Raw genomic sequence first — 26,634 nt, 5'->3', positions numbered from 1 at the left:
CTGGAGATTCAAAGGCTTCTGTAGCAAGGCAGGTGGGGTGGTGTATGAACCATGTGCCATAGGGAAAGCAGTTTGGCAAACGATTTGGAAAACTTAAAAGGTTGTTGAGGTTTTAAATGCTTTGTCACTTAAATAGATCTGCACACATTTTAGCATCTTTAGAAATAAGTGATTTCCGTGTAAAAATATTTTTTAAGCTTTACATCTCTTCTTTTGAAATCACACTTAAGGACGTTTATATCATACATTGGATAGTGATTGTCCACTGTAGGTGGTTGATTAAGTTTGCTGTTCTGTTAGAACATCGATGTTGTAATATTGACCTAGATTAAAAGAAAAAATTAATTAAAAAAAAAGGACAGACTGGATGGGGAAACCAATGAAGAGACTGTTGCAATAGTCTGGGCAAGTGGAATTGAGGACTTGACTTTAGGCTAGTGGCCTGGCAAGTAGGGAAAAGGGGACAGATGCTAGAGATGTTCAGAAGTTAAAAATGAGAATTGCCAACAGACTGGATATCTGGTGAGAGTAAAGAGTCAGAGATGGCTCTGAGATTGTGAACTTGGGTAAGTGGAACAATGGGACCAGTTTCCACGGAGAGAGGAAATTGGGAACAGGGTGGGGATGCCTAGAGGGGAAGAGATTCCCTTTTGGCCTCGTTGCTTCACCAACATACAGTTGGGGATGTTTAGCAGTTGTGTCGTAGGACTGAATCCAGAAAAGAAAGGATGAGTGGTTATGTAGATTTAAATTATTTGTATAGAGAAGATCCTATCTGGAGTGGGTGAAATCAATTGAGTGTGTATGTGTGTAGGTAGCCAAAGCACATCCCTATGTGAAGGGGACAGGGACTGGAGGAAAAGGCAGAAAAGGAGACCAAGGCAGAGCAATCAAGGAGGTTGGAGAGAAACCAAGAGAGAGCAGGGTCAAGAAAATCTAGAGTGGAGAGGGAAGTCAACTGTGGGGAAGGCTACCAACAGTCAAGACAGATTCTGGCCTTAACATCTCCAAGCTGGTCAATCCTTCCTCCTGTGGCATGAGCTCCAGGACTTCCCTGTGTTGGTTGTCTTCTTTGATGTCCTTTCATCAGTCAGTGTCTAGTATCTAGACTGAGCCCCGTGCCCCAGGTGGTCCTGGGAGCACAGATACCTAAGACAACCTTGGTTTTTGTTGGGCTGGGACTCATACGAAGTTTTCAATGCACTAAAAACTCTCAGGTCTTTTGGAGACAAATAACGGTCTAGTCATCCTCTTCCCTTCCCATTCCATGCTTGCTTTTGTATGGTTGATTTTTTGAACTCAAGGTTAAGATTTTACATTTATTTCTACTGTTATTTAATTTTATTCAACCAAAATTTCAATCCTTGAGAAAGATCCTTTGGGATCCCAGCCCAACTAGTCAGTACATTGACTGTCTCTTATAGAAAGATTTTAATTAGCACATTGAATGCCAAAGAACCCCCTAAAGAAGAAGCCTACATTAAAAGTTGATTGGGACCATTACAATGTCTTTTTAGGTCCAGCTGCCCCAGCAGTCCCACATCCACTGAGCTCTGCTGTGTCTAGCACACATCGATCTTTAAAATAAGAGTAACATGAGAGAGCTGGTTAAATACACTACTAAAATCTAGGCTACTCAGTCATTTATTAAATGCCTATTGTATACCAGGCCATGTGCTAAGTGCTAAGGATACAGAGAAAGGCAAAATCTCAGTCTTTGGCCTCGAGGAGCTCCCAGGCTAACATAAGCCAATAACTGTGCAGAGACGGATAGTGTGAATGGAAGGATTGCAGAGGGAAAGGACTGGCAGCAGGCCCTGTAGAGAAAGAGGAAGAGATTGGGCCAAGACTTGGAGAGAGTGCTCCAGCCATGGGCCCCAGAGTTCAGAAATGGGAGACAGAAGTCACACATGAGGAACAGCAAGGGAGGCAGCAAAGGGGACAACCAGCCCTTCCCAGGGTGCTCAGCCAGGGCCCTGATTCACTGCTGCCCTCCCTCTTCTTGTCTGAAGCCAGAATGGCAGGAAGCAGGACACTGGAGAAAGAGAACCAGGGGCAAAACTTTCTTTTGATGTAATTATCTTCGTTGGCTGACCTGGGGTAAGGTCACACTTCCTCCTCTATGAAATAAGAGTTTGTCCTGGATAGCTTAGAGACCCCTCCCAACACTAGATCCAGAATCCTGAATTGTTCTTGGGCTTTCTTTTTTAAAAATTTAATATACTTTTATTTATCTCATTAAATATTTCCTAATTACATATTAAAAATTTTAACATTAAAAAATTTTTTTAATTTAAATATTAAAAAAATCTCCATTCTAGATTTGCCCCCCAAATTAAAAATTAAAAAAATTTTAAAATCCAAATTGTTTTCCTTTCTCCTGCTCCTTTCCCACCATTCGAGAAGGCAAGCAATTTGATATAGATTGTACATGTAAAATCATGCAAAACACATTTCTTTATTAGCCATGTTGCATAATAAAACACCCAAAGACAAGAAACAAAGAAAAACTGAAAAAATATATGCTTCAATTTTGCCCTCAGAGTTCATTATCAGTTTTCTCTCTGGAGGTGGATAATATTTTTTTGCTATCTTGGGTCCTTTGGAATTGTCTTGGATCATCATCTTTTTTTAATTAAAGCTTTTTATTTTCGAAACATATGCATGGATAATTTTTCAGGATTGACCCTTGCAAAATCTTGTGTTTGGATCATCGTCTTGAGGAGAGCGGCCTAATCTTTTTTTTTTTTCCCCTGCACTCAAAATTTAATGTTCTTTTTTTTTTTTTTTTTTGAACAGTCTTTAATTTTATTTTGTTTAATAATAACTTTATATTGACAGAATCCATGCCAGGGTAATTTTTTACAACATTATCCCTTGCACTTGCTTCTGTTTCGATTTTTCCCCTCCCTCCCTCCACCCCCTCCCCTAGATGGCAAGCAGTCCTATATATGTTAGATATGTTGCAATATATCCTAGATACAATATATGTTTGTAGAACCAAACAGTTCTCTTGTTGCACAGGGAGAATTGGATTCAGAAGGTAAAAATAACTCGGGAAGAAAATAAAAAATGCAAATAGTTCATATTCATTTCCCAGTGTTCTTTCTTTGGGTGTAGCTGCTTCTGTCCATCATTATCCATTGAAACTCAGTTAGGTCTCTTTGTTAAAGAAATCCACTTCCATCAGAATACATCCTCATACAATATCGTTGTCGAAGTGTATAATGATCTCCTGGTTCTGCTCATCTCACTTAGCATCAGTCCATGTAGGTCTCTCCAAGCCTCTCTGTATTCATCCTGCTGGTCATTCATATACCACAATTTATTCAGCCATTCTCCAATTGATGGGCATCCATTCATTTTCCAGTTTCTAGCCACTACAAACAGGGCTGCCACAAACATTTTGGCACATACAGGTCCCTTTCCCTTCTTTAGTATCTCTTTGGGGTATAAGCCTAGTAGTAGCACTGCTGGATCAAAGGGTATGCACATTTTGATAACTTTTTGGGCATAATTCCAGATTGCTCTCCAGAGTGGTTGGATTTGTTCACAACTCCGCCAACAATGCATCAGCGTCCCAGTTTTCCCGCATCCCTTCCAACATTCATCATTATTTTTTCCTGTCATCTTAGCCAATCTGACAGGTGTGTAGTGGTATCTCAGAGTTGTCTTAATTTGCATTTCTCTGATCAATAATGATTTGGAACACTCTTTCATATGAGTGGTAATAGTTTCAGTTTCATCATCTGAAAATTGTCTGTTCATATCCTTTGACCATTTATCAATTGGAGAATGGCTTGATTTCTTATAAATTAGGGTCAGTTCTTTATATATTTTGGAAATGAGGCCTTTATCAGAACCTTTAACTGTAAAGATGTTTTCCCAGTTTGTTGCTTCCTTCTAATCTTGTTTGCATTAGTTCTGTTTGTACAAAGGCTTTTTAATTTGATATAATCAAAATTTTCTATTTTGTGATCAGTAATGGTCTCTAGTTCATCTTTGGTCACAAATTTCTTTCTCTTCCACAAGTCTGAGAGATAAACTATCCTATGTTCCTCTAATTTATTTATAATCTCGTTCTTTATGCCTAGGTCATGGACCCATTTTGATCTTATCTTGATATATGGTGTTAAGTGGGTCCTTGCCTAATTTCTGCCATATTAATTTCCAGTTATCCCAGCAGTTTTTATCAAATAATGAATTCTTATCCCAAAGTTAGGATCTTTGGGTTTGTCAAACACTAGATTGCTATAATTGACTATTCTGTCTTGTGAACCTAACCTTTTCCACTGATCAACTAATCTATTTCTTAGCCAATACCAAATGGTTTTGGTGACTGCTGCTTTATAATATAATTTTAGATCAGGTACAGCTAGACCACCTTCATTTGATTTTTTTTTTCATTAATTCCCTTGAGATTCTCGACTTTTTATTGTTCCATATGAATTTTGTTGTTATTTTTTCTAGATCATTAAAATATTTTCTTGGAAGTCTGATTGGTATAGCACTAAATAAATAGATTAGTTTAGGGAGTATTGTCATCTTTATTATATTCACTCGGCCTATCCAAGAGCACTTAATATTTTTCCAATTATTTAAGTCTGACTTTATTTGTGTGGAAACTTTTTTGTAATTTTGCTTATCTAATTCCTGACTTTCCTTTGGTAGGTAGATTCCCAAATATTTTATGCTATCAACAGTTATTTTGAATGGAATTTCTCTTTGTATCTCTTGCTCTTGGATTTTGTTGGTGGTGTATAAAAATGCTGAGGATTTACGGGGATTTATTTTGTATCCTGCTACTTTGCTAAAATTATGAATTATTTCTAATAGCTTTTTAGTAGAATCTCTGGGGTTCTCTAGGTATACCATCATATCATCTGCAAAGAATGATAGTTTGGTTTCCTCATTGCCTACTCTAATTCCTTTAATCTCTTTCTCGACTCTTATTGCAGAGGCTAGTGTTTCTAATACGATATTAAATAATAATGAAGCAATACCTTGCTTCAGTCCAGATCTTACTGGGAAAGGTTCCAGTTTTTCCCCATTGCATATGATGCTTACTGAAGGTTTTAAATATATGCTCCTGACTATTTTAAGGAAAAGTCCTTTTATTCCTATGCTCTCCAGTGTTTTTATTAGGAATGGATGTTGGATTTTATCAAATGCTTTTTCTGCATCTATTGAGATGATCATATGGTTTTTGTTTGTTTGGTTATTGATATAGTCAATTATGCTAATAATTTTCCTAATATTGAACCAGCCCTGCATTCCTGGTATAAATCCTACTTGGTCATAGTGTATTATCCTGGGGATGATTTTCTGTAATCTTTTTGCTAATATTTTATTTAAGATTTTAGCATCAATATTCACTAGGGAGATTGGTCTATAATTTTCTTTCTCTGTTTTCAGCCTACCTGGTTTAGGTATCAGTACCATGTCTGTGTCATAAAAGGAGTTTGGTAGGACTCCTTCAATCCCTATTTTTTCAAATAGTTTATTTAGCATTGGAGTTAATTGTTCTTTAAATGTTTGATAGAATTCACATGTAAATCCATCTGGTCCTGGGGATTTTTTCTTAGGGAGTTGATTGATAGTTTGTTCTATTTCTTTTTCTGAGATGGGAGTGTTTAGGATATTTACTTCTTTCTCTGTTAGTTTGGGCAAGCTATATTTTTGGAGGTATTTTTCTATTTCAAGTTGTCGAATTTATTGGCATAAAGTTGGGCAAAGTAACTCCTAATTATTGCTCTAATTTCCTCTTCGTTAGTGGCGAGTTCTCCCTTTTCATTTTTAAGACTAACAATTTGATTTTCCTCTTTCCTTTTTTTAATCAGATTTACTAAGGGTTTGTCTATTTTGTTGGTTTTTTCATAGAACCAACTCTTAGTTTTATTATTTAATTCAATAGTTTTTTTACTTTCAATTTTATTGATCTCTCCTTTTATTTTTAGAATTTCAGCGGCCGAATGTTTTACAGAGGAACATCCTTCCATTATTGCTGTTACTTTGTACAATATCGTTCTACTTACTTCACTCTGCATCAGTTCATAAAGCTCTTCTTGGGGGTTTTCTGAAACCATCCCTCTAGTATTCCATTACAACAATATACCCTAACTTGTTCAGCCATTCCCCAATGGATGAGCATCCTCTCCATTTCCAATTCTTTGCCACCACAAAAAGAGCAGCTATAAATATTTTTATACAAATAAGTTTTTTCCCCTTTTCTTTGAGTTCTTTTTCTAAATTTATAGAGTCATGGCTAAGATGATCCTCCGGTCATCTGGCCAGCAGAAATGACTTTGGCTTTCTGAAAGACAGAGACTTTGCTGCTCTTCAATCGGCCCTGTGTGCAGCTGCCCCCAGGGACTGGAGGGGGTGGTGATGGACAGGAAGCAAAAGCCCTTGGGGGTGCTTGCCACAATCAAGTCTAGACCAGACATTCTTTACTTTCTTTGTGTCCTGGACTATTTGGGCAGGAAAACTGATGAAATGGACCTTTCTCACAATTAAGTATTTAAAAATGGAAGGAAACAGGAAATTTCAGTTAGAATCCTTCTATCCACACTGAATATCTTGTAGGGCATGTTGTCTATGTTGGACTTCTTCCCCATTCAGTTTGCAGGCTCCCATGGGCCCCAGCATAGGGCCTCAGGTCTAGAATTGGCCAGGAATCAAAGTCAGGCTCACTGGCCTGTGATTTGCAGTTGCTTTTTTGGTTGGCGATTATTTTCCAGTGAAGAGTATTTTATTTTTTCCAATTACATATAAAGATAATTTTCGGCATTCACTTTTATAAGATTTGGAGTTCTAGTTTTTTCTCCCTCCTTCCTCCCAGAGAAAGCAAGTAATTTAATCTAAGCTCTATGGGTACAATCATATTAAATATATTTCCACATCAGTCATGTGAAAGAAGAATAGAAGGGGGAAACCTCGAGAAAGAAAAAGCAAAAGAGAAAATAGCTCCAGCTTTTGTTACCCCCCCTCCCCCAGGGAAGCCAGGAGTTGGGGATGACAAGGCAGGGCCAGCACCGCCACAGAGATGGGAGAACGGTGGGTCGGAGGAAGGGCCACGAGGCCGGGCCTCTGCTTCCCAGCGGGCATGGAGGGGAGCCACATGTAAAAGGGAAAGCTGGGAAGGGCCAGGAGGGGTGCGGAAGCCCAAAATAGGAGTGGATGTTTGATGCTGGAGGTGACAGGGAGTCACGGGAACTTATTGGGGAAGGGGGCTCTGTGTGTGTAAGAGAGAGACCTGGCAGACATGTTAGGAGGAAGATGCCTGGAGGATGGGCTGACATGGGAGATAGTTGAGGCAGGCAGACTCCCTCCCCCATAGCCCAGGTAGGTGGGAAATGAAGGAGAAGAGGGCCATCAGATGTCACAGGCGTGGGCACAGACGTCCAGGGCCACCCCGAGGGCCTCCATCCTCCCCAGCCAGCCTTAAAAACAAAGTAGCTTGTCACACCCAACCACCTGGTCGGCCATACCTGGCAGAGTCTCCCCCTTCCCCCCTCCTAGGCTGATCACTGGCTTCAGCTTTGTGTTCTTTCGGCCAACACACCTTTGTGTTCTCGATGCTCCTTCCTCATCCCCTCATCGTATTTTCTCCGAATTCATTGTACTTCTATATGGCTGAGTATTCTCCCGGAACCGCCTCCCACCATTTGTTTCCTCAGCCCCCATCCACTCTGTTCCCACAAAAAGCACTGCTGTGAATTGTGGGTGTCTGTGGGGCCTGTAAATGCCTCGGAGTGGAACCTCTCAGAACACATCACCCGGCATAATCCCACATCGCTCTCCCAGTGCCGGGACGCACTCACAGTTCTACCAATAACGTATCCCTCCCAGCCCCGGGTTAGGCGGCTCCATCCCCGGCGGGGAAGCTGCCATTCCTGCATTTTCAAGCGTGGCTCGGGTGCCTTTTGGGGGGCTGTCCGCCTGAAGTTTCCTCTCCTGTCCTTGGAGAGCTTCTCCTCAATCAGGGCTGCTGGGCCGGAGCCGGGCTCCTGGCTCACCTTGCCCAGGCTGCCACCTTGGGGAGGCAGCCAGATCCTGGGCAGCGCGGGGGGAGGGGGCCGAAGCCCACCCACCAGCCTTGTCAAAGCGCCCGCCGTGCTCCACGTGCGAGCCCCGTCTCTGTTCCGCCTGCGGCCTCGAGCACCATCTGCATTTGCTCAGGAGAGCTGTTCAGGGTTCTCCCCGTTGGCCTTGATGTGGGTGGGAGGGCTCCCAGGCCCAGGCAGGGGGTGGCTGGTGACAGTGAGCACCGCCCCCCTCCCCGCCTCGGGCGCTGGAGTCCCACGCTCACCCCGCTCTCTTTCTATGGGCGGGCGGCAGAATCCGCGGGGGGATACGCACCGCTAGGGAACCCCCACCCCCCAGCCTTGCCCCCAGTAACTGAGCGTGTTGGGAGGGGGTCCGGATCAGGGATGACTTTGTGTAGAGGGCGGTACCAGGTGGGAGCTTTGAAGGGAGCTGGTGATCCTCTGGCCCCCCGGGATTGTCCGGGGCGCACTGGGCAAAGCGCTGGGAGACAGCAATCCTCCCGGGAGTCCGGCCGCCTGGGGCCAGCTTAAGCCCGAGAAAGTGGGAGGGGCCCTCAGTGGTGGGGAAAGGGCTGGATCCCGGCCGAGCGGCCCGGGGGCCCGGGTCCTGCGGAGCTCTGCCGCCTCCCCGCCGGCCCGGCGCCCCAGCCCTGTGCCCTCTGTTGGGGGGACTCCAGGAGCCGGCCTGCCTTCCAGACTGCCTTTAAAGGTCAGTCTGAGTTTAGGGAAGTTCCCGGAGCGGCCGCCGCTCAGCTAGACCGGCCCGTTCCGATCAGAGCGGCCCCAGGGAGCGCTGGGCCCCTCCCGGGGTGGGAAGCCTCAGCAAGGCTCGATTCCGCCCAGCTGCGCCGTGCACGGAGGCTGGGAGGCTGGCGCACGTGCCCCCGGGCTCCCTCCGCCTCTCCTTTGTTCCCGTGTGCTCCTTCAAGTCCGGGGCGGCTTTGTTCCCTTCTTTGCCCTTCCACCCCCTAGTCTTTAAGGAATTAGAGCTACTCCCTGAAAGAGGGGGGGGAGGGCCGGTGGTCTGGCTTGGAGCTCCGGCCCGAGGGGAGAGTGGTTTCCTGAAACTTGGCCGCGGGGCTCCGGGCCCCTAGATCCCGAGCTGCTTCTTGCCTGCCTGCCGCCTGCCGGACCTCGCCTTCACCCAGGTGGCCCCTGGGCGTCGCGGGCTCAGCTTAAACAAAACTGACTCACCCTTCACGTTCCCTCCCCGCCGCCCAGCTTATTGTTCCTGACGCCCCGACTGCTGGCGAGGGCCCCCCCAGCTTCCCATTCACCGGCTCCTAACCTTGCTGTGTCATCCTCGGCTCCTCCCTCTCGCTCCCCACCCCTCGCTCTGCATCCTCTCAGGTGCGGGGCCTCCCTGGGTCCTGGTTCCCTGGGGCCTCCCCCCCCCCCCGGGCCCGGTTCCGCGGCCTGCGTCCCCCCCCCCCCCCCCCCCCCCCCCCCGCCCGGTTCCGCGGGCTCCTCTGCTGAAGGCCCCCGGCCTCTTCCCCAAACTTCCTCCTGCACCCGGCCCACATCAGACCCCTGCCGCCCCCACGTTTCTGGAGTGTACTGAGCTGCTTCCATCCTGTCTTCCCCCATTAGCGTGTGAGCTCCCCAGGGCAGGGACCAGACATCCCAGGATTGTGCTGGCCGGGAGCAAGCCAACTAGGGGGGTCTGTGGAGTGATGGCGGCCTGTTGGGGGGACTCCAGTGGCTGACTCCAGGGCCAAATACCAAACCTCTGAGCCCCTCCCCTTTCTTCTCCCTTCCCTGTCTCCGGGGTCCAGGGCCGGCCCTTCCTCACACCTGGCCCTCCGTGCCTGACATTGGTGTCCAGATGCCTGGAATGTTCCGCCTCCTCCCCTCGGCCTCCTGGCCTCTAAGACCCAGCTCACATCTCACCTGAAAGAGGAGGCCATTCCTGGTCTCCCCAACCGCCTTCTCTAAGTCTACCCCAGTATATTTCCTGTTTGAAATTGTTATTTTCATTTCTCCTCCATTAAAGAACAGGGGTTTTTTTTTTGCCTTTCTTTGGACTTGATGTACTTGGCACACAGTCGGTGCTCAATAAATGCTTGTTGACTGGCTGGATCCTTTGGTGCTCGGTGCTTGCTTCCTCAGGAGCATCGGTGAGGGAGGACAGGGACCCTCATAACCTGGCGCAGGGGAGCCCCACAGCTGGTCAGGGCCGGCTGAGGATCAGCTCAGGGAGCTGAACATAATCGGCCAGGAGAAGAGAAGGCTGGAGGAGAAGAGAAGGCTCGGGGAGAAGAGCAAGGGGAAGGTTTGTGCCTTAGCTCATTTACGGGGAGATTATCTCATCTGGTTATTGAGAAATTGTTGTTGTCCTCAAGTATTGGAAGGCTTATCTTAGGGAGAGGATTTAGAGGGTGCAGCTTGGAGCCATGTGGGAGGGAGCCCTTTGGGGGGGGGCAGCCGAGGGGCGAGTTGGGGCTGGATGTCAGCAAGCATCGTTACTGTGGTGCTGGCCGGAGGTCTGGGAGAGAAGCTAGAAGCCCGCTGGTTTGGGGTGTCAGAGGCATTCTGCACCTGCTCGCCCCCCAGCCTGGGATTCTGTGCTTTTCTGGCCCCCGGTTTCCCCTTCTGGGAGCAGATTCGTGACTCTGCTCTCTGCCCTCTTTATTTTCTGTTGTCTGGGCGACAGGAAGCGCTAGGCCAGGTGGGGACAGGTCCAGGTGGGAGGGAGGTGGAGGGGCTCTTGTGCCCCCACAGATTCCATTAGGATCACAGGGCTGCCGGACCAGGGTGGACGCAGACAGAAATAGCCTCTGAAAAGTCTCTTCCGAGCAAGACTCTCGTTGGCTCCCTCCCAACCCTCAGAGCCAAACAAGAGTCTGTTGATGAAACATCTCCTCCACAAGTCACGAAAGGCCCCGGGCAGAGGGAGGGCCAGCTGAGCAGAGACTGGGAAGGCGACCCAGGGGACCAGCCCACCCCCCTCCTGCCAGGCAGCCAGGCCCCTGCCCCCACCCCGCAGCCCTTCGTGCCAGCAGCCTTGGGCACAGAGCCCAAGCACCCTGCGGGGCCAAAGGAGAGGGTGCTGAGGGTGCTGAGATTTGGGCAGATGCCAGCCCAGGAAGGAAGCCAGGGCCTCACCTCCCCCCCAATCCATGCCAGGACCCACCTCCCTCAAACAGGGCCCTCCTGCTCTTTTTTCTTCCCATCATTCAAGGTCCTTCTCCTCAGGCCTAGGGACCCAGTTTCCCCCCAACCAAAACCTATTTCTTCCCTCCCTGCTTCCTTCCTTCTCTTTCTCCCTTCCATTCTTTTTTCTTTCCTTCCCTTCTCCATTTTCCTTTTTCTTTCTTCCTCCCTCCCCTTCCTTCCTTCTCTTCCACAGGCAGTGACTCCAGATCTCCTCTAGATGGTGGCCTAGGTACAGCGGGGATGACCAAGGCCATTCCTGCCCCCTCCCTTCCCCCCCTTTCCAGAGTCTTCCTGCTCTTCCACGGGGCAGAATCCCATTGAGCCAAGAGCTTTTTGAGCCATTGGGCCCCCCCAGGGAGCCCAGTCCTTGGTCCCTCCGCCCAAGGTCTCCCTGGTAGAGGCGTGAAACAGTCAGGTAGTCAAGGCCTTTTTGGTCTGACTAACCACCCTTTGCAGTCATTTCCCACCTGAGCCCTTGGGCTCCTGCCAAACTGGCCTCCTCACTGCCCTGGGATCTCCCTTTGTCCTTCACTAGGGCCCCAAGGCCATTGATGTAGGACAGGGCAAGAGGCACTAAATCTGTGACCTGCAGGATCCCAGGAGGCCCCAGGGATGGGGGGAAAGGGGAAGGGCTCCTAGCGTCAGGGACCAGGGACAGGGTCCCCCTGGCACTTGGCTTGTGTCACCCTCACTTGACCCAGGCCCTGAACATGGCGTTCCTTAGCCCATAAACTCTTGTGGACTAACTAGGCTTCCTGCCCACTCTGTGAAATTAGACTTTCTCTTACCCCATCATCTGTCCTCATTCTCTCTCTCTCTCTAGTCCAGGAAAACCTCAGTGTCCTGGGGGGCTTAACTGATGACCTCACCTCTGGCCCCTGGCGTACTTTGGCCCTGTGCTTAATCAGCCTTGGGAGGTAGTGAGTTCCCCATCCCTGGAGAGGCTGCTGGCTCACAGAATTATGGCGGGCCTTCCCAAACAAGTCTGGGTTGGGATAGAAGCTTCTCTGAGGTCTGCTTCTCCTCAGGCTGTGACCTTTCCCCCATCTCCCCAAAAGCCTCGTGCCCGTTAGGAAATAGAAAGGGCGGCCAGCAGATCTCTGCCCTTGCTGTGGATGCTCTTGCTGACCCTTACCAGCTCTCCTTGTTAACAAAGGTCAGAGGTGAATAAGTGCCAGTCTGACTTCCCTTTCAGAATTCTCCCCGGACCAGACCTTGGGGTGGGCCTTAGCTTTGGCTGCAGCTGGTACACGGGCAGGCCTTTCTGGGCCCTGTGCAAGCGTCGACCACCTGGTGGCCAGAGCCACAATTCTCCTGGCTGAACTCTCCCGAGGAGGGGCCCCTGCCTTGGATGTGACGTCCCCTGGGCAGGCTCTGCTTGTTCCGGATACTTGTCCTGGTTGGTTGCCCAGCTCCACCCCTGTGGGGGCCTCCATGTGCTGGTCATGAGTGGGAAAGGGTGCCTGATGCTGCCTCCAGACGTATCCACTTCTCGCCGGCAGTTAAGGCTTTCAGCCACGGGCTCCTTAAACTTTGCTCCTGTTGGTTTCTGGCTCACTCTACACCCCCCCCCCCCCAGCCCCCTTCCTTGGTTGTTGCTCAGCCCACAATGCCCACCTAATAACCTTTGCTCACGCCTGCCTCTCCTGTACCCTCGGTGTAGAGAGGAGAGAGAGATGGGGCTGAAAAACCCAGCCAGGGAGTCCCAGGAGGGCCTGAGCCCCCGCCCCATACAGGGAAAAAGGGTTCGGGAGTAGTTACGGGAACTAGCCCTGGCCCAGAGGCAGGGTCAGAAACAGTCCCTGGCGTTCCTAGCTTCCAGTGTTCCCTGTCCCTGCTTCTGGCTAGTCTCTGCTTGGGTCCCTGACTCTTCATCCATCTTGGGCGTCCCTCCCGGACATGGGCCCCAATCCAGGAACGATGCCTAAAGTTCTGTGTTGTTGGGCAGAGACATGGTGGACGTGGGTGGCCAGGGAGCTGGTATCTGTGGGACTTTGTTATCTGTAGGACCAGAGCCTGGGGGACTGGACAGGGTGAGCAGGGATGGCGCAAAGAAGGCAGAAGGGAGCTAGGGAGGCCATTAGCCCTGGGATTCCGGCCCAGGGGTCAGAGGCGAAGTCCTTCCCAGGGTCCTTGCCTAGCATTGGGCCCCACCTCTCCCTCCCCCACCACAGGGCTTCACCCACAGTTGGGAAGTCTCCTCAATCCCACGCCTTTGATTTGAGAAGTTTATTTTTAGCAGGGTGTTTATGCTCGTGGGCAAGCCACTAAATGCTGGAATAGGCACCATGGACAGAAATAGAGCCCAGCACCCACAAATGCCCCCCTGGCCATCCATCCGTCCTTTTCCCTTTTATAGAGAGATCGGGTATTCTCTCTGGTGATCAGCGAATCCTTCTGAGGAAATTCCCAGATGCTGATCCTGGGTCTTTGAACTGGGTCCTGGCACCCCAAAGTGACAGATGGAAGTGGGAGAGGAGAAGCAGCAGCATCTCCTGGGGCCTAAGCAGAGCAGGTGCCCGGGGGTGAGCTGCTAAGCTGGGCTGCGCCTGGGCTCCGGGGACTGGTGCCCATTCTCCTTCCGGGCTGTCCCCTTCCACCTGTGCTTTGGCCTTGGACTCTCTTTCCTCATGAAGACACACTAGGGGGTTACAGGGAATGTCGCAGCCAGGCTGGGAGGCGAGAAAAGCTGGAGGCTGGAGCCAGAGGCCGCCCAGGGTGGTCAGGGACAGTCCTCCATGATGAGCTGTGGCAGACCCCCACCCGGGGAACCCAGTAACTCAGTGCATCGAGTCAGGGTTCGGAGAATATTATCCTTCATGCAAGTCAGTTTGCTGTTGTCGTGTATCCGAGGAGCTTACTAAGATTAGAGGGACGGTTTATCATATGAACACATCACCACTGACTCCTCTCCAAAAATCACAGGGCAAATTACTTTAAACTTCCATCTTAAAGGGAATGTCATGTGCAGACAGATATATTGCAGACTCTGTTGCTTCCATTAGATAATTGGGCCTGGGAAAAAAAAGATCCAGAGAATAACGAGGCTGAAATTATGCAAAGAAAATTCTTTGGCCCTGAAGAGGAGTGGGAGTGGATTCCAAGCATGATCTTGAAACTGAAACTCCCCCATCCTCCGTACACCAATCTGAGGGCCTCAGGGGGCCAAGGTCCGTGGCAAATGCAGAAAGGTTGGCCCCTTGGGCGGGTGAAGGAGGGAGGGGGACCAAGTCAAAAAGGGCAGTTGGAGCCGGCTTGCGAGGAACCTGGAGTACCTGACCAAGGAGTTTAAACAGCCCAAAGAAGAGCAATAGTAAGGGAGGACCTGATTACTCAAGAGAAGTTTAAGTCGCCAGACCCAGGTGGAGAACAAACTGGTGGTCTGGATGCTTGTGACAGATAGGGACCATGCGTGCTGCTGGCCTGCAGGACAAATGGGCCAGGTCCCCCCAAAAGGAAAAGAATAGACTGCATACTTTCCTTAGATTCCCAGGAGGATTTAGGGCTGGGTTATTAAAGGCATGGCTTCTGAACACCTAAAAGGAGGTGGTGAGCCTGAGCACAGACCTCCCCACCTCCCCGAAACAAGCCATATCCTTTTTGGACAAGATCGCTCAACTGAGACCTTAGGGGATGCTGGGATGTTGGTTAGTAGCTGTATAAAGTCTCTTACTATTCTTCTATCAAAGATGGAGGCAGAGCTAGACAGGGAAACAAGTAGATGGATTTTTAATTATTTTAACAGCCTGATCTAAAACATTAATGGTTAATTTGGTTAATTAATAGTTAATTTCACCCTGGCAAAGTCCCTGGTAGAATGCCCCAGAGATCTGTGCTTGATTACACCCTTTGACCTTTTATTATTAATTTTATTAAGCCTTGGTGACATGCTGATGAAATCTGCTGATAGTGCTGCCAATCTGGGAGGACTGGCTAATACAGCGGATACCAAAGTCAGGGTCTTAATAAAACAATAACAGGCTTAAATATTGGGCTGCACTAAGGAAGCTTAATTCAGTAGAGAGAAATGATTTAAACAATTTCACATGGGCCAAGATAGGGAGGTGTCAGGTCATCTTTCAAGATTGGGGAATTTCCTGGGTTACTCTTACCTTCTGAATCCAATTCTCCCTGTGCAACAAGAAAACTGTTCAGTTCTGCACACATATATTGTATCTAGGATATACTGTGCCATATTTAACATGTAAAGGACTGCTTGCCATCTGGGGGAGGGGGTGGAGGGAGGGAGGGGAAAAAAATCGGAACAGAAGTGAGTGCAAGGGATAATGCTGTAAAAAATTACCCTGGCATGCGTTCTGTCAATATAAAGTTATAATTGTTTTAAAAAAATTGGGGAATTTAATGGACTGAAGGGTGCAACTTGGTGGCCCAAATACTTTGTTTTGACAGCTTGGGATGAATCGAGGGAGACAGAAATAGGGAGTTGGTCATCCCCTGCCTTCTGCCCTCTGCCCTCACCAGATTGCACCCGTCAAAGGCTTAAGATCTTCACACAGAATTGTGACCCCAATATAGTCCAGCTCTTTACAGTGTCCTCAGCAAGTGCTATTCCAGCTTTTACTTGAGCCATGTCCCCCCTCCCCCTTCAGGATGGCTCACTCTGATGCTCTCCCTCTCCTTGAAGGTGGGTGCTCCCTTGTCGGGTGTGTTTGGTGAAGGGCTGCTTGTGCAGGTCAGTGATGGTGGGGCAGCCTCCAAGAGCCCTCAGTTCTGTAAGTTTCTCTCTCAAGTTAGGGTGAGCCATGGAAGGCTGTGAGCAAGGGAGTGGCGCGGTCCCAGCCTCGCTGAGGAAGATGCTCGGTCTTCCTAAGTGATGATGAGTTAGGAAGCGAGAGGTGCCTGGGCCTGAGGGTAGGAGGGAAAGCACAAGGCTTGGGAAGGAAGGAGGTAGATGGTGATGTCAGGGCAACCCAGAGAGCCGGCTGACCTGGAGAAGCCCAGCAGGGACCAGGGAAGGAGCCTGGGCTGGGGAATTTGAGGGGCAGGACTTAGCTTGTTCCCTGTCCCCAGGCTGCTGGCAAGGCAGATGGGGGAGTGAGGGAGTGACCCTGAGCCGGAAGGAAGACAGGTGGGAAGGTGAGATGCCAGCAGGTTATGCAAAGGCCTTGGCTGGGCAGGATCAGGACAAGGAAGTAGGATGAGAGCTTTGCTGGAAAGTTGCCCCGTATCCCCTCAGGGATCGGAGCATGAGAAGGCCACAGGACTCCCAAGGACCAGACCCTGGCCTGGGCATCTGGACTGGGAGTGCCTCCAGAGGCTTTGGGTAGAGGAAGTCCAACAGCATCTTATAAGGTGACCTAGCCAAAGGGATGTACCAAACCTTCAAATGGCTGCATGTGAGAGCTCTCTCTAGACCACCACTTCCACCTCAACACTTGGGAAAACCCCACCCTAGTATCTCTGGAGAGAGTGGCCAGAGACTGTTCCTTTGCATGGTTCCATCTGACACCAGGACTCTGATGGGACTGCTTGGAGACCTTGCGAAGGATTCTGTCGCTGGGATAATCTTCCCACAGAGTCTTCTCATTTCTGAGAGTGATGCACACCTGACCCGTCCAAGGTGCACACCAGATATCTGAACGGTGGTTTTTTTTTTAAACTTTTGTTAAATTATTTTATGTTTATTTCATTAAATATTTCCAAATTATATGTAAAAAATTTTGACTCGTTTCAAAAGTTTTTGAATTTTAAATTCTCTCCCTTCTGCCTTTTCCCCCTCCATGAGAAGGCAAGCAATTTGATTTGATTATACATGTGAGGCCATGCAAAACATATTTTCATATTAGCCATATTATAAAACATAAACAAAATAATACAGAAATAATAAAAATTATTTTAAAAATATGCTTCAATCTCAATTTAGAGATCCTTTGAAACTGTCTTAGATCATTTTCTTGATCAGAGTAATTAAGTCTTCACAGTTGATCATCCTTACAATATTGCTATTATGTGTACAGTGTTCTCCTGCTTCTTCTCCTTTTTGTATCAGTTCATACAAGTCCTTCCAAGTTTTTCTGAGAGCATCCTGTTTGTCATTTCGTATACTACGATAGTATTTCATCATAATCATATTCCATAACTTGTTTGGACATTCACCAATTGATGGGCCTCCCTTTAGTTTCCAATTCTTTGTCTCATCACAAAAAGAGCTAAATATTTTTATACAGACAGGTCCTTTTCCTTTTTCTCTGATCGATTTGGGATACAGCGCTGGTAGTGGTGATGTGGGATACATGCACGAGTATAAAATCTTTTGTGTATTACTCCAAAGTGTTTTCCAGAATAGTTGGGTCAATTCACAATTCTACCAACAATACCATAGTGTCCTCATTTTTCCATATCCTCTCTAGCATTTGCCATTTTCCTTTTCTGTTATGTTAGCCAATGTAATAGGCATCACATGGTAATTCAAAGTTGTTTTAATTTGTATTTTTCTAATCAGTAATTAGAGCATTTTATGTGACTTTAAATAGTTTCGATTTCTTATAACAACTTCCTGTTCATATCTCTTGACTATCAACTGAGGAATAGCTATTATTTTTACAAATTTGTCTCAGTTCTCTCTATATTTGAGAAATGAGGCCTTTATCAGAGAAACTTGACATAAATTCCTCCCTTTCTCCCCAGTTTTCTGTTTTCTTTCTAATTTTGGCTGCATTAGTTTTGTTGGTGCAAAAGCTTTTTAATTTCATGGAATCAAAAATATTTATTTTATTTCCTGTAATCTTTTATTTCTGGTTTGACCATAAAATTTTCCCTAATCCATAAATCTGACAGATAATATATTTCATGTTCCCCTGTTTTGCTTTTGGTATCACCTTTATGTCTTTAAGTCAGGTTTTTATTTTGACTTTTTGTTGGCATATGGTATGAGATGTTGGTCTATATCTAGCTTCTGACAAACCACTTTCTATTTTTCCCAGTAATTTTTGTCATATAGTGATTTCTTTTCCCACAGTCTTGAATCTTTGGGTTTGAAACTAGATTATTTTGGTCTTTTACTACTATGTATTTTATGTCTAATCTGTTCTACTGATCCACTACTTTATTTCTTAGTCAGTACCAGATTGTTTTGATGATTACAGTTTGAAGTCTGGTATTGCTAATCTGCCTTCACATTTTTTTTTACTTTGATTTCTTTGATATTCTTGACCTTCTGTTCTTCCAGATGAATTTGTTATTATTTTTTTCTAGCTCTATAAATTATTTTTTGGTAATGTTATTAGTATGGCACTGAATAAGTAAATTAGTATAGACAGAATTGTCATTTTTAGTTATATTTAATCATTTTAGTCATATTTAGTATTTAGCTTAACCTACCTATGTTCTGTTAATATTTCTCCAGTTGTTTAGATCTGACTTTATTTGAGTGAAAACTGTTTTGTAATTTATTCATATAGTCCCCAGGTTTGTCTTGCCGGATGGACACTCTAGTGTTTTATATTGTCCAAAGTTATTTTAAATGGAATTTCTCTTTCCATCTCTTGCTGCTAGGCTTTGTTGGTAATATATAGAAATGCCAATGATTTGTGTAGGTGTATTTTATATCCTGCAACTTTGCAGAAGTTGTTGATTATCTCCACTAGTTTTTTTAGCTGGTTCTTGATATTTTCTAAGTATACCATCATATTGTCTACAAAGAGTGATAGTTTTGTTTTCTTATTGTCTAGTCTAATTCCTTCGATTCCTTTTTTCTTCTCTTATTGCTGTAACTAACATTTCTAATGCAATATTGAATAATAGTGATGATAATGGGCATCCTTTCTTCACCCTGATCATATTGGGAGGGTCTCTGGCTTATTCCAGCAGATAATGCTTCCTGATGGTTTTGAATAGATTCTACTTATCATTTTAAGGAAAGCTCTATTTATTCCTATACTTCCAGTATTTTTACTACTTAGTGAGTGCTATATTTTGCCAAAAACCCTTTTCTACATCTTTTAAATAATCATGACTTCTACTGTTTTTTTATTGATATGGTCATTTATGTTGATAGTTTTCTCAATATTGAATCAGCCCTGTATTCCTGGTACAATTCCTGCTTGATCATAGTGTGTGATATATTGCTATAATCTGCTTGCTAATATTTTATTTAAATTTTTGACATCAATATAGGGAAAATGGTCTAGAGTTTTCTTTCTCCATTTTTGCTTTCCCTTGGTTTAGGTATCAGCACTATATTTGTGTCGTAAAAAGAATTTGATAGGATTTCTCAGCTCTCTTTTCAAAGTTTATGTGGTATTGGGACTGACTGTTCCTTAAATGTCTGGTAGAATTCACTTGTGACTCCTTCGGGTCCTAGGAGCTCACTGATGGTTTGTTCAGTTTCTCCTTCCTTTTCTTTTACAACAAAGTCTTCAGGTCTGTCTGAGGAGGTGCCACAGGGCAGCAAGGGGCAGCCCCTGGTCCTGGGGAAGGGGGTGGCAGAAGAGAGGCAGAGATCTCAGGTCCTTTGGGCCTCTCCGGAGGGCCCCGGGGCTGTGGTCCCCCTTCTGACCGAGGGCCGATGTCGACCCTGCTGATTAGAAACTTAGCTGCACAGGAGCCGAGGCCTGGATGGGAAGAGAGCCACGTGAGGGCCCCGGGCAGGAGGGCTGGAAGTCGACAGGAGGGTGATGCTCTTGCTGGCACGTTGGCTCTGCCCAGCTGTCAGCGTGTGTTTCCTCATTTCCCCATTTGTGAGAGGCCCCGGGCCTCCAGGAGCCTGGGTGATGCAACTAGCGTGACACCGCCTGAGAAATTTCCACAAGATGCAAATGCGCAGGGATTCATGCAAATGTCTCGGCCTCCTGGAAGGCTCCCTCCGTGCAGGTGGCGCCCTGGGCACCATGACAAGGGAGCCTGGCAGCGGCACCCCGGCCACCCGGTGATCTCCCCGGAGATGGCGCAAAGCTCCCAGCGTGGCCCAGCCGGGAAGAGGGAGCCACGAGAAGGAGCTGATGGACTCGGAGATTCCCGTCCCAGTGCTGGAAAGGGCTTCGGCTATAGCACTTCAGGCGGGATCTCCAGCCATCCCTGGCAGTCCTCCAGGGAGGGAGCACTCACTCCCTTCCCAGCTTCCCTTCCCATTCTGGGACGGATCTCGTGGTTAGCCCTTCCTAGCATGGATCTGCCTCTGGAAATTCCTCCACCATTGCTGGTTCTGCCCTTTAGGGCCAAGGAAACTCTTCAGAATTGAAGCTATTTCTCCTGCTTCTTCAACAGGTTCCCAAGGCATGTGACTTAGGGGCCCTTCTCTCTCCTGAGCTTGTTGTTTAGTTGCCCCCGCTTCTTCGTGACCTGCCCCTTCTGTCTTTTCAGTGTCCTTCCCCCAGCGTGCGGTCCGGTGGGCCAGTGTTGCTGAAGTTCCAACCCGGGCAGAGGCCTAGGGGAGCATGGCTTTCACTGCCAGAGTCCTGCAGCCTCTGGGAGAAGGTGGAGGGCCCCAGCTCAGACCAGGCCCAACTAGGAGATCACCGAACACTTATTAAGTGCTTGATCACTCTGTGTCAGGCAGCTCTGCCCTCCTGAAGCTCACTAGGGACACAGGATCGATGTCTGGATTCTGTGCAGAATAAAGAGACTCGGTGATCACAGGTTGTGAAGTAACTACGAAATACAGATCCAGTTTGGGAGGAAAGGCCTGAGCATATGGGCGAGGGAAGAACCCACTCAGAAGAAGAAGAGAAGGATTCTAAATGGTGGGGAAGGGGAGCATTCCAAGCTAGAGTGCGGGTCAGAGATTTAAGTGTCCTGAAAAACTAGAGAGCAGACAGGAGGGCACGGCAGGCAGCGGGAGTAAATGCCGCGGGGGAGATGGGGAGAACCACATTTGACAAAGCGAAGGATCACTGTAACTTGGAAGAAGGCGGTTTTAGTTGGGCGATGGACCAAAAACCAGATTGCAAAAGGGTGAGGAAGTTGGAGCATCAGTGTAGACAGCTCTTCCAAGGGTTTGAGGAAGAGGGGAGAGAGCATTATTTTAGAGATAGGCCAGAAGGGCAGTTTCCAGGCAGCCTGGAGGGAACCGGGAGGTAGGGGAGAACAGGGAGGAGAGTGGGGCAGTTTGTTTGGGAAGCCGGTTAGCTTTGGGGAGGAGAAGGGCTGCTCCTTTGGCAGAGACTGGCGTAGAGGAAGAGCAAGGAAGAGGATGTCAAAGCGTTTTGAGAGGAAGAGGGAACTCCCAGCAAAGGCTTCAGTTTTCTCAGACATGCAAGAGGGTCAAAGAGACCGCGGCGATGATTGGGATGGAGTACAAGGATGGCCTTGCTGCCATGAAATGAGCAGGGGGCAATGGCCGTGGAATTGTCTCCAGCTTGTGTTAAGGAACATATGAGTGGGAAGAGGAAGCTGGGAGTTATCCGGGGCCAGGGCTTGGCAAGGGATGAGTGGCCCGAGCAGCGGAAGGACCGTGAAGCCGAGGAGGAAGGGGCCTGGGAGGCTGAGGAGCTTCAGGAGGAGTGAGGCAGGGGGAGAGGGAAGGGTGGGAAGGTGGGCAGCTGGGCTCAGAGAGCAGCGTCAGACTTCCTTGCATGAGGTGTCCCAGGCACCGTGAGCCCTGGCCTGGGGACGCCACCTGGGGGCCGCCGCAGCCGGGCGGATTGCGAGCCTTAGAATGTGGGGCGCTGAGCCTGCTCTGTGACTCTGGGCTGAACAGGGGCCTCCGGCTCAGAGTCGGGCACAGCGGCCCCTTCCCCAGGACAGGACTGGGGCCTTTGCACGGTCCTCGGCAGCCCCTCTCGTATTGGGGTCCGGACGCTGTCTCCTTTACGGGGCTCAGCTTGTCAAGGCTTTGTTTGCTTTTACAAGGCTTCGGGACGTCCTGCAGCCTGAGGGAGGCCAGAGTCAAGCCCCGATGCTGAAAGGAGGCCGGGCTGGAGGCCGGGAGCTGGGGGTCTTTCCACATGGCCCCTCAGAGGCTCCGGGCGAGGGAGCTGGTATTGTCTCTGGTCTGCCCTGGGGACCTTCTCCTTGGCCCCGGCAGTGACCAGCCTCGGACAGATACCTGCATGCTTCTGGGCAGGTCACTTAATCTCTACCTCAGTTTCCTCAACTGTAAAATGGGGGTGCTGAGACCTCCCTCCCTAGGTTGTTGTGAGGCTCAAATGAGAGAATATTTGCCCCTTAGCAGAGAGCCTGGCACGCAGAAGTGCTATATAAAGGCTGATTCTCTTCCTCTCCTCCCTCTGCTTCTGCCTCTGCGCTTCCCCTCTCAGCTCCTGGCGCGTAAGTTCCTTCAGGCAGGGACTAGCTTTCTTGTCTCCTCAGTACTTAGGCCAGGGCTTTGCACACAGTCAGTGCTTAATAAATGCTTCTTGATGTGCCTTGTGTTTTCTCTCTTTTTTCTTTTTCTTTTTCTTTAAACAGAAAAGAAATACAAAACAACAACCAAAAAACCAAGAGCGAACAGCCTTGTCTGTTCTCTAAGCCAAACAAACTCTGCAGTGCAGTCCCAAAGCCCTCCAGTGAGCTAGAGCCTTAACGTGGCGTCTCCGGAGGCCCCTTCTCCGTGCCCGTGGAGCTGCTCTCCGACGCCCTCCTCCTGGTTCTGGGCACGGGTGGTGATGTCAGCTTCCTTCCCCGGCTCTGCCGCCAGCCTGAGGGAGGGAAGGATGAGGTTCACCTTAGGAGAGCGAGCAGGTGGGGCAGGTGAGGGCCCAGCAGCCCGGGAGCCAGGGACAGGCCGTTCTGACTTCTTGCCCCCATGCAGTGCCCGGAGCCAAGCCGCCTGCAAGGGACCCTCCCCCGCCCTCTTCTTTCTTCCCCCTCCCTCGCTGAACCTCGGGGGGATCTGAGTCCCCCGGAGACGGCACCTTCCTGTCTGCTCTAGATACGGGCGGGGAGAGAGGAAAAAGCAGGGGGCTCGGGCAGACAGCGTGGGGTAGCAGCCATGGTCCCGTGACGCTGGCCCGGCCCGCAGGATGGATCAGCCTTGCCATCGTTGCCCAGGCTGGGCTGCGGGGAGCCTGCACCCCGTCCCCTGCCTGGCCCAGGCCCAGCTGCTCAGGGCTATGGGGGGCCGGAGCCTCTCCGCAGGCCTGCTCTCGGGCCCCCTCCCTCGTGGCAGATGGGCTGGCCCCGTGAGAAGCAGAGGCAGCGGGAGGCAGCGGGAGGCAGCGGGGTTCCCGGCGCTTCTCTCGGGAGCCCAGACCTTGGCTCGGGCCAGGCAGTGGGCACGTGAGGGCAGATCGGAGGCACGGAGAGCTCAGGTTCCCCCATCTCATGCCTGCAGACTCCAGCTGCAGGCACCCGGGCCACGAGGGCTGGGACCTTGAGCATGAGCCCCAGGGGCCTGGCGCACCTGCCCTCCCAGACTGGCCCTGTAAAGCCCTGGGCACGCCTGAGCACTAGGTGCCCACGGGCTGACGGACGGACATCTGCACACAGTTACCCCCCCCACGCCCCTCAGGAAATGTGATCGCTGCCGCTTTGTGCTCGGGATCCTGCTCCGGCCTTCCCCCTGGGCTGGCTGGGGCTTGTCTGCCTCTGACTTCCCAGCTGCTCTGCCCCGGGCCCGCTCCTCCACGGGGGCTCCTCAGCCGGGAAGCTGGCCTTAGGCCCTCTCCCTGAGAGCCCCCTGGGCCAGGCCCGAGCCAGCTCTCCAGGGCCCCTCCGGCCGGACGCCAGGGCTTCTGCTAAAATTGTCCTCGGGCGGCCCTGGGCACCCTGTCTTCCTTCTGCCCAGGAGGCCCGCGCTCAGCCAGGGACACCAGGGGCAGCGGGGACCTGGCTCCTGCCTGGGCTCTCCCGGAGCTGCAGCATGTGTGGGGAGCGGGGGGCGGCACTTCCTCTGCAGTGCAGGGCAGCTGTTTGTGCCCTTCTCAGGAAAAAAGCCTAAAACTCAAAAGCTTTCTAAGCAGACCTGGACAAAGACTTAAAGCGTGTAAAAACAGGAACCCCAAACTCAGGAAATGGATACTTAAGCATTAACACCGGGGGCATTTGGGGAAGTTCTGAATAATCCCCTCATCCCAGCTGTGTGCAGTGACCTGCACTGCCCGCCCCCCTCCCCCTAAGCAGGGCAGGATTGCCATACAGACCGTCCCAGCACCTCCCCGAGTCTGGCACCCGAGGCTGCCCCCAAGGGGGGCTGTTGTTCAGTCACCTGCACGATCCTGCAGATGCCCACTCTGTGCTACGTGGGAGCAGCCAGCGTGCGCCCCCTCCCCCCACCCCCTCCCCGGGAGACCCCAGCCAGACCCCCACACTTAGCCCCGGGGGCAGGGACGCTGGCGGGGAAGTTGGGTCACCTGTTAGGTCAGCGATCCTGCCCCCTGCAGGCCGGGCTCAGCTCCTCGCCGCTCAGGGGGGCCCAAGGGGAGCCGTTCTGGGATCCTGCCCGTGGGTTTGTCCTAGAGGCCACTGGGAGCAGTGGAAGGGCTGGGCAGGGGCGGCAGGAAGACGCTTTGGCAGCAGAATCGGGGCAGCGTCTTGGGTGAGGGAAGCTGGGGGCCACTTCACTGGTCTGGGGGGCGGCCCTGAGGCAGAGAAGGGGCGCAAGGGACGAGGTCTGCAAGCGCTTGTCGTCCTCGAGCCGTCTCATCGCGCCCGACTCCGCGGCCATCGGGGGTTTCTGGGCAGAGATGCTGGAGGGGCCGTCGTCGCCTTCTCCGGCTCGTTTTACAGAGCAGCAAACTGAGGCGAAGCGGGCGTGTGCCCAGGGTCACACAGCTGGAAGTGTCTGAGGCTGGATGTGAACTCGGGTCTTCCTGGGAATCATGAGAGAGGAACAGAAAAAGGCCGGCTTGGCAGGGGGGAAGAGGCAGCAGGGCTGGCGGCCAGCGAGGGCCACAAAGCCCCCCGAACCAGCAGGGAAGGAACGTCCCTATCGGTCTCAGAGGCAGCGAGCAGAAATACAGGGCTGGGGTCCATTCTGTCTCCGCCACTGCCCAGCAGGATGGCGTGCCTCGGTGGCCACATCTGTAGAATGGGGCTAATAGCGCCTGCGTGCCCTTCCTCCCTCGGGAGGCCCTGCCTGACCGGACACGTGAAGTGCTCTGCAAGCTCGGGGGAGGTTTAAGGGCGCTGTCCCCAGTGCTGCCTCGGGCAGGGGTGCGCTGCCCACCACAGGGGCCGGGCACCTCTGAGGTGCCCGCTGGCACCAGGCCCTGTGCCACCCTGCAGAAAGGAGCGGGAGGGCTTGGGGGCCAGCTGAGGCTGCCCCATTCAGCCCTGGGCAGGGCGGCCATGGGCACTGGGGCCAGGCTCGCCTGCCGGCATGACACAGCACAGAGGCTGTTTCTCCATGGCGGGTCCTGGACCCCGTGACAGTGCTTGCTCAGCCCTTCCTCCTCCCCGTCTTCCTCAGTTTCCCCATCTGTAAAATGAGAAGCTGGCTCAGCTCTCCGCTCTCTGAGGGCCTCAGGCTGCCGGGCGGCTCTGCCCAGGGGCCCGCCCTTTCCCTTTGCTGACCCGCGCCTGGGGCCAGCCGGCTCTCGCCTTCCCGCCTGCTCGCCGTGTCCGAGAGGAGCTCCCGACCTGGGAGGAGAGTCGGGGTCTCTCCCAGACGGCTAACTGGGCTGGTGGGCTCTTTCCCCAGATTCTCCAGGCCCGCCCCCATGTTCTTGGATGACTCCTTCCGCAAGTGGGCGCGCATCCGAGACTTCGTGCCACCCTTTGGAATCAAAGGTCAAGGTAGGAAGGGGACTGGGCCGGGCATCCAAGGAGGCAGCAGGTGCTGCTCCCGGGAGAAGGGGGGAGCAAAAGGCTGGGCCTGGGAGAAGGGAGCCCCCCGGGGGGTGAGAGGCCAGGCCCGGGAGAAGGGGGGAGTGAGAGGCCGGGCCCGGGAGAAGGGAGCCCCCTGGGGGCGAGAGGCCGGGCCTGGGAGAAGGGAGCCCCCCGGGGGGTGAGAGGCTGGGCCCGGGAGAAGGGAGCCCCCCGGGGGGTGAGAGGCTGGGCCCGGGAGAAGGGGGGAGCAAAAGGCTGGGCCCGGGAGAAGGGAGCCCCCCGGGGGGTGAGAGGCCGGGCCCGGGAGAAGGGAGCCCCCTGGGGGCAAGAGGCCGGGCCCGGGAGAAGGGAGCCCCCCGGGGGGGTGAGAGGCCGGGCCCGGGAGAAGGGGGGAGCAAAAGGCTGGGCCCGGGAGAAGGGAGCCCCCGGGGGGGGGGGGTGAGAGGCCGGGCCCGGGAGAAGGGAGCCCCCTGGGGGCAAGAGGCCGGGCCCGGGAGAAGGGAGCCCCCTGGGGGCGAGAGGCTGGGGCTGGGCGCTGGTAGGCATCTGTTAGAGGCCCCACCTTGTGGCAGCCCCTCAGGAGACAGAGGCCCAGCCCCGGGAGCTTACCCCGCACGGTGGGAGGGGCGTCTGGGCAGGGAGGCAGCTTTGCCTCATGGGAACCTCGTTGGAGCCTCCTTAGAGAGGGGCTGGGACCAGAGGGCTGCAGGTTTCCCACGCGGGTGCTTACGTGTCCCCAGGTCCAGGACACTTAAACATCCCC

General features: G+C 51.0%; 1 protein-coding gene across 5 annotated transcripts in view; it reads left to right on the top strand.

The window, feature by feature from the left end:
* ST3GAL3 (ST3 beta-galactoside alpha-2,3-sialyltransferase 3) overlaps positions 1-26,634 on the top strand; it is a 130,568-nt gene that overhangs the window by 86,131 nt on the left and 17,803 nt on the right. For all 5 annotated transcript variants that reach the window (XM_051999918.1, XM_051999917.1, XM_051999915.1 and 2 more), the window contains one exon: positions 25,744-25,838. In XM_051999918.1, the coding sequence (XP_051855878.1) occupies positions 25,744-25,838 (95 nt within the window). The remainder of the gene's footprint in view (positions 1-25,743; positions 25,839-26,634) is intronic.

This window comes from Antechinus flavipes, chromosome 4 (assembly GCF_016432865.1).
Source record: "Antechinus flavipes isolate AdamAnt ecotype Samford, QLD, Australia chromosome 4, AdamAnt_v2, whole genome shotgun sequence".
Lineage (NCBI taxonomy): Eukaryota > Metazoa > Chordata > Mammalia > Dasyuromorphia > Dasyuridae > Antechinus > Antechinus flavipes.
This window is presented reverse-complemented; position numbering and strand designations above follow the sequence as displayed.